Source organism: Xenopus tropicalis, chromosome 8, assembly GCF_000004195.4.
Source record: "Xenopus tropicalis strain Nigerian chromosome 8, UCB_Xtro_10.0, whole genome shotgun sequence".
NCBI classification, from domain to species: domain Eukaryota; kingdom Metazoa; phylum Chordata; class Amphibia; order Anura; family Pipidae; genus Xenopus; species Xenopus tropicalis.
The window spans coordinates 14712440-14726254 of record NC_030684.2 but is presented as its reverse complement, the minus strand read 5'-3'; the positions used below and the strand labels follow the sequence as shown (position 1 = coordinate 14726254).

The 13815-nt window shown below is 48.2% G+C and overlaps 3 protein-coding genes across 7 annotated transcripts in view; 2 read left to right on the top strand and 1 right to left on the bottom strand.

Annotated features, from left to right (window-relative positions):
- LOC101734616 (coiled-coil domain-containing protein 77-like) overlaps window positions 1-12536 on the top strand; it is a 79708-nt gene extending 67172 nt beyond the window's left edge. For all 5 annotated transcript variants that reach the window (XM_031892215.1, XM_031892217.1, XM_031892214.1 and 2 more), the window contains 6 exons: window positions 8973-9045; window positions 9211-9299; window positions 9566-9714; window positions 9831-10081; window positions 10161-10286; window positions 12384-12536. In XM_031892215.1, the coding sequence (XP_031748075.1) occupies window positions 8973-9045; window positions 9211-9299; window positions 9566-9714; window positions 9831-9891 (372 nt within the window). In that variant the 3' untranslated portion in view covers window positions 9892-10081; window positions 10161-10286; window positions 12384-12536. The remainder of the gene's footprint in view (window positions 1-8972; window positions 9046-9210; window positions 9300-9565; window positions 9715-9830; window positions 10082-10160; window positions 10287-12383) is intronic.
- LOC101733413 (coiled-coil domain-containing protein 77-like) overlaps window positions 1-13652 on the top strand; it is a 123556-nt gene extending 109904 nt beyond the window's left edge. Inside the window, exon 9 of the mRNA XM_031892258.1 lies at window positions 13591-13652. The gene's annotated coding sequence lies outside the window, so the exon portion shown is untranslated. The remainder of the gene's footprint in view (window positions 1-13590) is intronic.
- Window positions 2846-5376, bottom strand: LOC101735292 (testis-expressed protein 52). Its single transcript, XM_031892203.1, has 2 exons — window positions 4491-5376; window positions 2846-3335 (listed from the first exon to the last, which is right to left on the bottom strand). Exons 1-2 carry the CDS (start codon window positions 4958-4960, stop codon window positions 3086-3088), a joined length of 720 nt encoding a protein of 239 aa, XP_031748063.1. The 5' UTR covers window positions 4961-5376; the 3' UTR covers window positions 2846-3085.
- Window positions 13653-13815: the final 163 nt, after the last annotated feature.

The following is a 13815-nucleotide window of genomic DNA, read 5'->3' as shown; positions in this document are numbered from 1 at the left end:
TAAGGCACGTTGGTATGAGGGGTAGGAGCAGTAACTGGCAATACTGTGTGTAGTAAGGCAAGATGGTATGAGGGGTAGGAGCAGTAACTGGCAATACTGTGGGTAGTAAGGCAAGATGGTATGAGGGGTAGGAGCAGTAACTGGCAATACTGTGTGTAGTAAGGCAAGATGGTATGAGGGGTAGGAGCAGTAACTGGCAATACTGTGTGTAGTAAGGCAAGATGGTATGAGGGGTAGGAGCAGTAACTGGCAATACTGTGTGTAGTAAGGCACGATGGTATGAGGGGTAGGAGCAGTAACTGGCAATACTGTGTGTAGTAAGGCAAGATGGTATGAGGGGTAGGAGCAGTAACTGGCAATACTGTGTGTAGTAAGGCACGATGGTATGAGGGGTAGGAGCAGTAACTGGCAATACTGTGTGTAGTAAGGCAAGATGGTATGAGGGGTAGGAGCAGTAACTGGCAATACTGTGTGTAGTAAGGCACAATGGTATGAGGGGTAGGAGCAGTAACTGGCAATACTGTTTGTAGTAAGGCACGATGGTATGAGGGGTAGGAGCAATAACTGGCAATACTGTGTGTAGTAAGGCAAGATGGTATGAGGGGTAGGAGCAGTAACTGGCAATACTGTGTGTAGTAAGGCACAATGGTATGAGGGGTAGGAGCAGTAACTGGCAATACTGTGTGTAGTAAGGCACGTTGGTATGAGGGGTAGGAGCAGTAACTGGCAATACTGTGTGTAGTAAGGCAAGATGGTATGAGGGGTAGGAGCAGTAACTGGCAATACTGTGGGTAGTAAGGCAAGATGGTATGAGGGGTAGGAGCAGTAACTGGCAATACTGTGTGTAGTAAGGCAAGATGGTATGAGGGGTAGGAGCAGTAACTGGCAATACTGTGTGTAGTAAGGCAAGATGGTATGAGGGGTAGGAGCAGTAACTGGCAATACTGTGTGTAGTAAGGCACGATGGTATGAGGGGTAGGAGCAGTAACTGGCAATACTGTGTGTAGTAAGGCAAGATGGTATGAGGGGTAGGAGCAGTAACTGGCAATACTGTGTGTAGTAAGGCACGATGGTATGAGGGGTAGGAGCAGTAACTGGCAATACTGTGTGTAGTAAGGCAAGATGGTATGAGGGGTAGGAGCAGTAACTGGCAATACTGTGTGTACTAAGGCACAATGGTATGAGGGGTAGGAGCAGTAACTGGCAATACTGTGTGTAGTAAGGCACAATGGTATGAGGGGTAGGAGCAATAACTGGCAATACTGTGTGTAGTAAGGCAAGATGGTATGAGGGGTAAGAGCAGTAACTGGCAATACTGTGTGTAGTAAGGCAAGATGGTATGAGGGGTAGGAGCATTAACTGGCAATACTGTGTGTAGTAAGGCAAGATGGTATGAGGGGTAAGAGCAGTAACTGGCAATACTGTGTGTAGTAAGGCAAGATGGTATGAGGGGTAGGAGCATTAACTGGCTGTGTGTAGTAAGGCCATTATTTCTGGCAGTAGAAGGGTTAACTACCAACATGGGGATGAGAAAGGGATTTAGTGCAGCTCTGTGGCCCTGGGGTGAGAGTGTTGATGGGCAGAGGGTGGGTTACAGTGAGGCTATAATAAGCCCACCCTTGGCCGCCGCAGAAATATTTGGCTGGAGGGACAGACAGGTTCCCACGCTTCCCACGTCTCTTAGAATAACCCTCTGACTATAAACAGCCAACTGCATCTGTGTGTCTGCCTGCTGGCTGGGGGGCCCCCGGCAACCATGTGCCCCCTGGGAACAAACTGCCCCAAACCAGGCAAGCACCACTCCCAGCACCCTCATGGGAACCAGGGAGTTATTTTTTCTTTAGCGCATCACATGACCTGGGGTGGGGGGTGGAATCTGGTCACCCTGAGCACTTATGGCCCTGCCTCAGATCTGAGCCTGGATTTTCTAAGAACAAAATTAACATTATATAATTGACACAACCAATGACATCGCATAAAATCTATGACATCACCGACATTGTAATGACGCCGATACAATGGACCAATAGGCTATTTTACAGCTTTTACCCCAATATGCCCCTTCTTTATAAAATACACAAATCCAGGGTCCTTTCCTTTTCAGAGAGACATAGTAACATAGTAAGTTAGGTTGAAAAAGGCATAAGTCCATCAAGTTCATCAAGGCGCCCCCCCCATTCCCTGGCACCCATTGTCCTTATTCAATGCCCGGTGCAGTCTATGTAGTTTACCACCCATGTACCTGCTCAGGTTGGCATAAGTGTTACCCGGGTGTCTAGCGAAGTGGCGCCCCTATTGGTTAGGCCTTCCTAGTGTAGCATAGGCCTCGCACATGTGCAGTCTTTGGAGCTCTTGAGAAGCTTGAGGGCCACAAGAAGTCCTCCCTTTGGCCCGTGCTCCTCCAGTTGATCATCCCAAACCCGATTGTAACATATTTGATGTTCTTCTAGACCCCCTTTTGGTTACAAATGTTTACAAACCTTTCCGCTCATGGGGAAAATTGAATGCTGCTATGCAATTGGTCTGCTTTGGAAGCCCAACACCTTTTTAGTGGCACAAATGATGGTACAAGTAAGGGACAGAGATACTTCTGGAAGGTCCATTAGGCTTCCGTTGGGCTGGAGACTGATTTCCTGCCCTAGAAATGATTGGAACTGAGGAAAAGGGGGGGCCCTTACCACATACTGAATATCAATGGGCCTCAAACCACTACCGTACCTCAAGTCTGCTTCAGCTTAACTGTGGGTTCTAGACCAGTGGTTCTCAACCTCCCTAATGCCGTGACCCTTTAATACAGTTCCTCATGTTGTGGTGACCCCCAACCATAAAATTATTCCTAAGACCATCGGGAATATGTGTTTTATGGTATTAGGCCACCCCTGTGAAAGTGTAATTCCACCCCCAAGGGGGTCCCGACCCACAGGTTGTGACCCGCTGCTGTAGACGGTGATCAGTAGAAAGCTCCCTGGGCTTCACATAGTAGTTGTCATGGAGTTGGGATCAAAGGTAATTGGTACCAGAGGTGGCCGGTTCAGCACTGTCCTCGGCCCGGTGGTTGTGGACCTCTGTTCTATGTCACAGCTTGTCACCTTACGATGCCCTGGGGCAACTCTCCAGGGGTTGGCATCCTGCTGTTGTTGGGCACCACACTCCTCACTGAGCCCTGCAGCTCCTTGTACCTCTGCAGGATCATTGTCCTATTAGGAGAGTTTCCCAGAAGGGAGATATTGTGGGGTTTATTCGGTTGGTGCAGGTTGCTGGGTAGATCTGGTGCCTCTGGGATGGAATCAAGCGTTGAAGGACCAAATCCATCTATGGACCTCTGTTTAGCGTTCCTGCCCAGGAGCAAAGCAGAAAGTTAATATATACCTGTATTAAACGCTACCAATGGGCAACTGGGTAAACACATGGGCAATTCGGTATATAGTAACCGGTTGGTTTATCCCACACGGTGTTTATACCAGAAGGTGTAATGGCTTGAAGGCCTCTGCTAGCAGCAGAATAGTCAGTCACCCATGTGATATTAAAGGGGAAATGAACCTCCCATGACAGTGCTTCACAAACTCATTGTCTAAAGCAGTGATCCCCAACCAGTGGCTCCGGGCAACATGTTGCTCCCCAACCCCTTGGGTGTTGCTCTCAGTGCCCCCAAACCAGGGAGTTATTTTTGAATTCCTGACTTGGGGGCAAGTTTTGGTTGAATAAAAACAAAATTTCCTACCAAATAAAGCCCCCTGTAAGCTGATAGGGTGCATAGAGGCTGCCTAATAGCCAATCACAGCCCTTATTTGGCTCCTCCATGAACTTTTATGGTGCTTGTGTTGCTCCCCAAGTCTTTTTACATTTGACTGTGGCTCACGAGTAAGAAAGGTTGGGGGTCCCTTGACTAAAGTATGATGGGAGAGTAATCTCCCTATGTTAAATAAAGATGTAGCAATGGTAGGGAGTATTCTTATTGGATGATTATCTTGTATATGTAATTTGTTTTGCAATACCTATGTGGCAGAGCTAGGGGGCATAAAGAGTCCAATGTAGGTATGCTGTTATGCGTATATAAAGGGTGGAGTGCTGGTCATATCTTCCCTAATAAAGGTGCCCTATACACGGGCCGATTGTAGCTGCCAATATGGGTCCCTTAAACCGACTCGGCAGCTAATCAGGCCGTGTATGGGCACTAACGACGGGTAGGTTAGAAAATCTAGTTGGATCGGGGACCGCATTGGCGGTCCCCGGACCGACATTGCCTATACCCGTCGTTATAATTGGATCTTTGGCCCCAGGGCCAAATGACCAAATTAGCCTGGATTCTCCCGATAGGTGGGTATATCGGGAGAAGATCCGCTCACTTGGTGACATTGCCATGCGAGCGGATCTGAAGGTGTATGGGGACCTTAAGTAGGATCAGAGACAGCTCAGATTGGGGACAGTTGTAAGCTCTTAGTACCTCTACCATCTCTTCCCAAAGACAGTGCTAGTGCTTTAACCCTCACCTCTTAGGTGGAATGATGTTTCCTTGAGTAACCATAGGGGGCACTCTAGACTGGGTGAGCAGTCTCAGCCTTGGAGATCCCCTCTCTTGTTTCCAGGAGCTGCGGCACAGTACAAACTTCTGCCATGTGTTGTCCTCCATTCGGGAGGGAGACGGCATTGGACCTGTGGGCGAGGCACCCTGGGGGGTGTTGGTTAGCTGCCTCCACACAGCACTGTCGTAGGGTTTGTCGGGGCGCAGTGGCAAGAGCGGGGGCAGTCGACTGATTTCCAGCCACAGTAGGTACCCGGGGGTGGGACAGATAGATACGTTGGTCTTTGAGGGGGGCTGCACTTTTCTCAGCATGTCCATCTTGGCCTCTGTGATGGAAGGACTTTGTTGAAGAATCCTGTGTTGGCCACGAGGGGTGAAACCAGTATAATGGACAGTAGGGTCCGGCAGCAGAGGCTCCGGAGATGAAGGACGTGCCATGACTAGGGTAGAAGGGTCCAATGTGAGCCTGGCAAGAGAAAACTAAGCTTATGTAACATTTCCTTAGGTAATATGGGGATCATGATGGTCCTTAGAGCATGGGTAGCTAGAGGATTGCACTGTGTTTCTCCCATTATACCCCCTGCTCTCCAATGTAGGCGGCCCATCATAATTACACATGCAGGGAGATTCTCCAATCAGATTAGCTCTACTTCAGCCATCTTGCTGCTATCTAACCTAGGGAGATCAGTGTTGAATATTGGCTTGCTCTGAATTTACCTTGGGAAATCAGAGGGGCAGATATTGTGCTTTTTGGGTGCCCAGTGATAGAAAATATGTATTTAATGCCTCCAGAACTGATCCCTTGAACAAAGACCAAGGAGCACACAAAGCAAGCAGAATTCTTATTGGATTCCTCTGCTGTGAGAGTTTAAAAAATATGTTGAGGGGCTGTTTGTGTCTCTGGGTACTGGGAATGCCAGGGGGGCTGTAAGGTGCCACAGACAGTCACTATTTATTGGGCTGGGGGGGCTGTTTGTTCCTCTGGGTACTGGGAATGCCAGGGGGGCTGTAAGGTGCCACAGACAGTCACTATTTATTGGGCTGGGGGGGCTGTTTGTGTCTCTGGGTACTGGGAATGCCAGGGGGGCTGTAAGGTGCCACAGACAGTCACTATTTATTGGGCTGGGGGGGGGCTGTTTATGCCTCTGGGTACTGGGAATGCCAGGGGGGCTGTAAGGTGCCACAGACAGTCACTATTTATTGGGCTGGGGGGGGCTGTTTGTGCCTCTGGGTACTGGGAATGCCAGGGGGCTGTAAGGTGCCACAGACAGTCACTATTTATTGGGCTGGGGGGGGCTGTTTGTGCCTCTGGGTACTGGGAATGCCAGGGGGCTGTAAGGTGCCACAGACAGTCACTATTTATTGGGCTGGGGGGGGCTGTTTGTGCCTCTGGGTACTGGGAATGCCAGGGGGGCTGTAAGGTGCCACAGACAGTCACTATTTATTGGGCTGGGGGGGGCTGTTTGTGCCTCTGGGTACTGGGAATGCCAGGGGGCTGTAAGGTGCCACAGACAGTCACTATTTATTGGGCTGGGGGGGGGGCTGTTTGTGCTTCTGGGTACTGGGAATGCCAGGGGGGCTGTAAGGTGCCACAGACAGTCACTATTTATTGGGCTGGGGGGGGCTGTTTGTGCCTCTGGGTACTGGGAATGCCAGGGGGGCTGTAAGGTGCCACAGACAGTCACTATTTATTGGGCTGGGGGGGCTGTTTGTGCCTCTGGGTACTGGGAATGCCAGGGGGGCTGTAAGGTGCCACAGACAGTCACTATTTATTGGGCTGGGGGGGGCTGTTTGTTCCTCTGGGTACTGGGAATGCCAGGGGGGCTGTAAGGTGCCACAGACAGTCACTATTTATTGGGCTGGGGGGGCTGTTTGTGCCTCTGGGTACTGGGAATGCCAGGGGGGCTGTAAGGTGCCACAGACAGTCACTATTTATTGGGCTGGGGGGGCTGTTTGTGCCTCTGGGTACTTGGAATGCCAGGGGGGCTGTAAGGTGCCACAGACAGTCACTATTTATTGGGCTGGGGGGGCTGTTTGTGCCTCTGGGTACTGGGAATGCCAGGGGGGCTGTAAGGTGCCACAGACAGTCACTATTTTTTGGGCTGGGGGGGGGGCTGTTTGTGCCTCTGGGTACTGGGAATGCCAGGGGGCCTGTAAGGTGCCACAGACACTCACTATTTTTTGGGCTGGGGGGGGGGGCTGTTTGTGTCTCTGGGTACTGGGAATGCCAGGGGGGCTGTAAGGTGCCACAGACACTCACTATTTTTTGGGGGGGGGGGGGGGCTTTTTGTGCCTCTGGGTACTGGGAATGCCAGGGGGGCTGTAAGGTGCCACAGACAGTCACTATTTATTTGGCTGGGGGGGCTGTTTGTGCCTCTGGGTACTGGGAATGCCAGGGGGGCTGTAAGGTGCCACAGACAGTCACTATTTTTTGGGCTGGGGGGGGGGCTGTTTGTGCCTCTGGGTACTGGGAATGCCAGGGGGGCTGTAAGGTGCCACAGACAGTCACTATTTTTTGGGCTGGGGGGGGCGCTGTTTGTGCCTCTGGGTACTGGGAATGCCAGGGGGGCTGTAAGGTGCCACAGACAGTCACTATTTTTTAGGCTGGGGGGGGGGGCTGTTTGTGCCTCTGGGTACTGGGAATGCCAGGGGGGCTGTAAGGTGCCACAGACAGTCACTATTTATTGGGCTGGGGGGGGGCTGTTTGTGCCTCTGGGTACTGGGAATGCCAGGGGGGCTGTAAGGTGCTACAGACAGTCACTATTTATTGGGCTGGGGGGCTGATCTGCAAACTTAGGAAAGCTTTACAGCTTGGTACTTTGGAGCAAAAAGAAATGTTTACCCATTATAGATTCGGGGGGATTTGTACTTTCCAAAAATATATGGCTTTCTGGGGTGAGTGTACTTTTTTTTGTAGCATTATCCGACATATAATGATGTAAATGTGTTGATTTGGCAGAAGCTGAAATGACAGAAATGACAGTACATATGGGGGTATGTTCCCATTGGGGCCCCTACATGCCACATACTTAGCTAAACCTATACATATTGGGCATCAAACTGTTCAGGGGACCCCTGGGGTTCATATTTAGGGTGTTTTATTTGGTTACTTTATGACCTGTAGGAGATACGATACTATAGACTGGAAGCTTTAAAGCAATTTTTTTTTTAAAATCACAAATTTTGATAAAAACCAATAAATTTAGGAAAGCATAGCGACTTGATAGTTTGGAGTAGACAGACAGTTGTGCCTATTCTGGATTCCCCAGAATCTGTTCTTTCCAAAAATGCCCAATTTTCTGGGATAAACCTTCTGTTAGTGGAAATTTTGTCCTTTAAATCTAAAATATGCAGCTTTCTGGAGCAGTGCTTTGGGAATTTGGTAATTTACTGCTGGGAGTTTGTGACCTATACAAGTGAGAAATCCCCATAAAACTATATATATTTGGTATTGGCACGTTCAGGAGACATGGGACTTTCCAAATCAGTTGTATATTCGGGCATAAAATAATTTTTGTTTCTAGTATGTGTGTTTATATTATGGAAAATGTGATTTTTTTTTATTTTTACACATTTAGACGCCTATATCTTGTTACAGAATTGGAATTACACAAAAATTCTACCATATTTTGAAAGCTTAGATTGTTCTGAAAAAATCGATATATTGTTTTCCTGGGTAAACTAAAAGTCCCCCCAAGGAAAGGCCCCTAAAGTGAAACAGTGCAAAATGTTCAAAAACTGTCTGGCAATACACGTTCCGCTTTGACCAAAACAGCTGGCAGTAAAAGGGTTAATGCTATTCAGGAGAATTCAGTTCATGATCAAATGCAGACATTGATAAAGAAATGGCAGACACCGGACAAAAATGTCCCCACGGTCCCTGTGTCCCCCTAGACATGGGAGAAAAGGAGATTTATGTGTTACTGTTAAATCCTTTTCTCTCCAGTCGTAAGGGGGACACAGGGCTTCCCTCCCCCAACTCTTGTTCAAAATTGCCCTTAGAACTTGTTGAGAGTTGTTAGTAGGTTTATGTTCTAGAGCTTATTTCTCTTTATTACAAGCTGGCTCCCTTCCGGAATGGTGGGATAAAGGGAGAGGAGGAGGGTCCTCACCTGTCATCAGTGTCCTGTCTCCTGATGTCCTCTTTGTTTAGGAACCCATTGGTGCTTAATTAACAACACTGGGCTGATTTGCCCCTGGGCAGTAACCCATAACAGTAACCCATTTTTCAGCCGCATAACAAGAATATCCATGTGAGCTTCTCGGTTTTGTCTTAGATCTGCCTGGCCATGTAACAAGCAATAGGGAGAATCTGAGCTTCCTAACGACATAAGTATTGGGGGGGCACTGATGGGTTTCCAAATTCCAGGGGAGGTTGCTAATAAAAATAAAAAATCAGCCCAGGTTTTATCTTAAATTAACTTTCCCTTTAATTCATCTATGATTGCAGGTCACCATTCCCCAACGTGCTGTTCAGTCTGGGGATCCATACGCCCGGAAACTGCAACGTTCAGGCCAGGCAGGTTAGTGACTTGTGTGCTTTCAAATCTTATTTCCTAAAATGTGTTTAAACTTGGCTTTTGTTTTAATATCTGTTTCTTTTATATAAAGGAGCCATGGCTGTAAGTTTCCCTAAGTTTGACTCTTTCATATATGTCAGTAGGTGACCCGCTGCTTTCCACTTACAGGTACCAAACAAGCACCTCTGAAAGCACCGGGGAAGCAAGACAGAAGCAAAGAGGGCAAGAAAGAAGATCCCCAGATTCTTTTGCTTCAGGTGAAGCTGCGTTTGAATATTTAATTATTCCTTGGGTCATTCTGTTCATGTAATGTGTGAAACAGATATTGGGGTCAGAGCCGGGTTAAGCGACCGGGCGCCCTAGACAACCCAGTCGGCCACCTGCCCCCCCCAATCCTTGCACCCTAGGCAGCTGCCTCTGCTTCCTACCCATAGTTCTGACCCTGATTGGGGTTCCTACTTTTGGATTACAAGCCTTCTTGAAAGGCAACTGAATTCAAGTTGTTACCTTTTCTTCTGACCAGGTGGAGGCGCTGCAGGCCCAGCTGGAAGAGCAGACACGACTATCCAAAGAGCAGATAGAGACTCTGTTAGAGGACAGGAAGGTCCGCGTGGAAGAAACCCAGGTGCAGCACCAAAGAGACCAGGACAAAATGAAATCTATGACAGATAAGTGAGTGTGTGAGAAAAGTAGAGAAATCCATAGGCCTCCTACACCTAGGGTTGGGGAAATCAGCCCCCTGTTGTACATCACTGGCTTCTGGAACCATCACTTTCAATCTTTCCCAGGCTGAATAAGACCCAGAAATTGCTGTACGAGAGCACCAGGGATTTCCTGCAACTGAAATAATTTGAGTGCCGAGCCAATGAGAAATCTTGGATGGCCGAGAAAGATCGGCTGCTCCGAGAGCTAGACCGGTGCCGAGAGCAGTTGGCTTTAAGTAGTGACACAGAGCAAGAGCGGGAACACGAGCGAGAGATCCTGCGTTTGTCATTGGTCGAGAAAGCAAGTCGGCACTCGCACAGTGAGGAAGTGAAGGGTAATTCCCATGAATGTGTGAATAAAGGATATTATGGTATTAGCGCTGCTTGCTGGTTCTTATGCCTCTTCTTATACAGTCTCTTACAGAGCAGCTGGCACAAGCACATCGCCTCGCTGAAATGTACCGGGAGCAGTGTGTGACACTGGAGGATGAGCTGGGAAAGATACGAGAGGAGGGAGACGTGGGCAGGGAAATCTTCAAGGTGAGTTCTTAATACCTTGTAAAGGGGGGTTCACATTTGAGTTACCATTTACTACAGGGGTCCTGAAACTTTTTAGACATGGGGCCAGTTCATGGTCCCTCAGACTGCTGGGGGGCCGGACTGTAGTCCTCAAACTAGGCCCCCGCATCCTCAAACTATGGCCCACTGTCTGTTCCCCTGCTCCCCGCTGCATCCTCTTGCTCCCTGCTTTGTCCTCCGACTCCCTGCTCCCCCGCTCAATCCTCCGGCTCCCTGCTCCCCTGCTTTGTCCTTCGACTCCCTGCTCCCCCGCTCCATCCTCCGTCTCCCTGCTCCCCTGCTTCGTCCTCCGACTCCCTGCTCCCCCACTCCCAGCTGTGTCCTCCGGCTCCCTGCTCCCCCGCTGCATCCCCCGGCTTCCCCACTCCCAGCTGTGTCTTCTGGCTCCCTGCTTCCCCACTCCCTGCTTCGTCCTCTTGCTCCCTGCTCCCCTGTCTTGTCCTCCAGCTCCCCTGCTTCGTCCTCCAACTCCCTACTCCCCCACTCCCAGCTGTGTCCTCTGGCTCCCTACTCCCCCGCTGCATCCCCCGGCTCCCCCACTTCCTGCTGCGTCCTCCAGCTCCCTTCTCCCCCGCTCCGTCCTCCGCCTTCCTGCTCCCCTGCTTCATTCTCCGACTCCCTGCTCCCCCACTCCCTGCTGCATCCTTTAGCTCCCTGCTCCCCCATTCCCTGCTGCGTCTGCAGGTCTACAGGTAGTAGCCAGGGGTGAGGAGGCAGCCGGGGCCAGGTTAATTACCTTGGGGGGCTAAATCCGGCCTTTGGGCCATGGTTTGAAGATCCCTGATTTAGTATGATGTAGAAAGTAATATTCTAATACAGTTTGCAATTGGTCTTTATTTTTTTGTGTTTGTTAAATGTATTTTACTTTTTGTTCAGCCACTCCCGAGTCATCTGGTTGCTAGGGTTTACATTACCCTATTAGCAACCAGGAAGTGGTTTGAGTGAGAGACTGGTATATGAATAGGAGAGGGCCTGAATAGAGAAATAACAATAACAACTAGAAATGGAAGGTTGAGAACAAACTTTATGTTGGGTTAAAAAACGTGAAGTCACTAAAGGAAATTTGATCTGTTGGCTCCGCCCACTTTCTCTAACCTTGGACCACAGTTCTATAGTAAAAACCACTGTGCAAAGTTTGGGGACCCTGGTTTTAATACTGTCTGAATGGCAGCAATTTAAATTTCCCCACTGAAAGTCAACAAGAGACATCTGATTGGCGGTTGGTGGCTCCGCCCACTTTTTCTAACCTGGAATTGTACTTACCCAGTGACTAACTCTGCAAACTTTGCATTAACTCTGCAAAGTTTGGGGACCCCGGTGTTATTACTGTGAGAATGGCAGCAGGTAAAATCTGATTGGCTGTTCACAGTTCCGCCCACTTTTGGGCATCCAACAATCATCATATTTTCATTCAGGCTGACCCCATGACTATGTGATTCAAGTTTGGGGACTGTAGCCTCAGAGCTGTAAGATTGGCAGCAGTTTAAATTTTCCCATTAAAGTCAATGGGTTATATTTGATTGGCTGTTGTTGGCCCCTCCCCCTTTGGGATCCAGCAATTGTCGCTGTTTCATTCTTCATTTCATTCTTCCCTGTCAAAGTCAATGGAAAATTGGGGTGTTCGGAGCAGCGCCACAAAAAGACGGGGGGAATCGCTTAGAAAAGCACAAGCAACCTGCTCCGCTATAGGGCGAAGAAGTGTGGGGAGTCTGGGTGTTGTACCCCTAAATCTGTAGGTGGAGTAGCGTTTAGAAAATGGGGGGCGCTAAAAATAAGAAGAAAAAGCGGTAGAATAAGCTGAAGTCGAAGAACAGTATGATGGGTTTTTCAAATCAACACAATTAAAAGTAGCCTCGCGGAGCAATAGTTTCTTGGCTGCCGGGGTCAGTGACCCCCATTTGACTGTGGAAAGAGTCAGAAGAAGAAAGCAAATAATTAAAAACCACTTTGTTCGCTTTTATAAAAATGTGACTGGTTATCTCCCCTAGTCCTCCTGTAGTGTTACAGTTACCCAACATCTGTTTGTGAGATTAATATCCAATGTTATTCTTATACCAGGAACGTTCAGATAAGGTGGCCAAGCGGCTGCAATTGATGGCGCAGAGATACGAGGCTCTGGAGAAAAGGCGCAACATGGAGGTAGAGGGCTATAAGACTGACATCAAGCTGCTGAGACAGCGGTTAAAGGATGTAGAGAAGCAACTATTCAAGGTGAGTCTGGGATAGACCGACGGCAAGATTTTCTGTTGCACGCATCTCATTGCCTTATACGAAAGCATATCTATATACAGAAACAAGATGGCAGAGAATAAATATTAAGTGTCACCTTAACCAAACAGGGGAAAACACACAGGCTGGTATTTTCTAGTACAATCTAGTAGAAGAGATGGCTATTCTGAGACAATTTGCAATTGGTCTTTTTTTTTTTATTTGTGGATTTTACTTAGCTTTTGTTCAGTAGCTTTCCAATTCGAAATTTCAGCAGCTGTCTGGTTGCTTGGGTTCAAATTAGTCTAGCAACCAGTCAGCGCTTTGAATAAGAGACTTGAACATGAGTAGGAGAGCACCTGAATAGAACGATAAGTAATAAAAAAGGACAATAAAACTGTAGCCTCACAGAGCAGTAGTTTATGGGCTGCCGGGGTCAGTGACCCCCATTTAGAGCCAGACGAAGAATGCAAATGATTAAAAAAAAAAAACTATAAAAAAATGAAGACAAATTAAAAATTGACCATTCTATAACATACTTGAAGGTAAAAACCCATTATCCAGAATGCTCGGAACCAAGGGTATTCTGGGTATGGGGTCTTTCCGTAATTTGGACCTCCATACCTTAAGTCTACTAAAAAATCATTTAACCATTAAATAAACCCAATAGGGCTGTTCTGCCCCCAATAAGGGGTAATTATATCTTAGTTGGGATCAATTACAAGGTACTGTTTTATTATTACAGATAAAAAGAAAATCAGGTTTAAAATGGAGTCTATGGGAGACGGCATTCTGTAATTCAGAGCTTTCTGGATAACGGGTTTCCGGATAAGTGATCCCATACCTGTACTATGATATTTGGAGCAGCAGTTACATTTTCTAGCCAGTAGGGGGAGCTTAAACTTCATAACACTGCTATTGCTGTACTAGAGGATTAAACACACGCAGTGAGACGGCTCATAACCAAACTAAGAAGGAACCCCTATGGGTAAGGGCCCTGTGGGGGTGAGAGGAGATGTGAATTAATCTTGCTCTCCTCTTTTTGCTCTCCTCTCAGGTGACGCTGAACATCGGGCCAGACCAAGATCTTGCTATTCTGGATGCAGTGCGGCAGGGCAACAAAAAGACACAAAAAATTCAAGGGGAACTGCGCAACTTAAAGGCCAAAATCTGTGGCCTGGGGAATGAACTGAGAATCGGATAGAGCACAAGGGAGACTGACGGAGCTGCCACACTAAACAAGGAGCCACAGGTAAAGGTCTACCCTGGCTCTACCTCTGGG

Excerpts from the sequence above, each read along its gene's own strand:
- LOC101735292 (XM_031892203.1), bottom strand. The coding sequence starts at position 4,960 with ATGGCACGTCCTTCATCTCCGGAGCCTCTGCTGCCGGACCCTACTGTC. Across the intron at positions 3,336-4,490 it reads AACATCATTCCACCTAAGAG|GAACGCTAAACAGAGGTCCA; the intron begins GTGAGGGTTAAA and ends GCTCCTGGGCAG.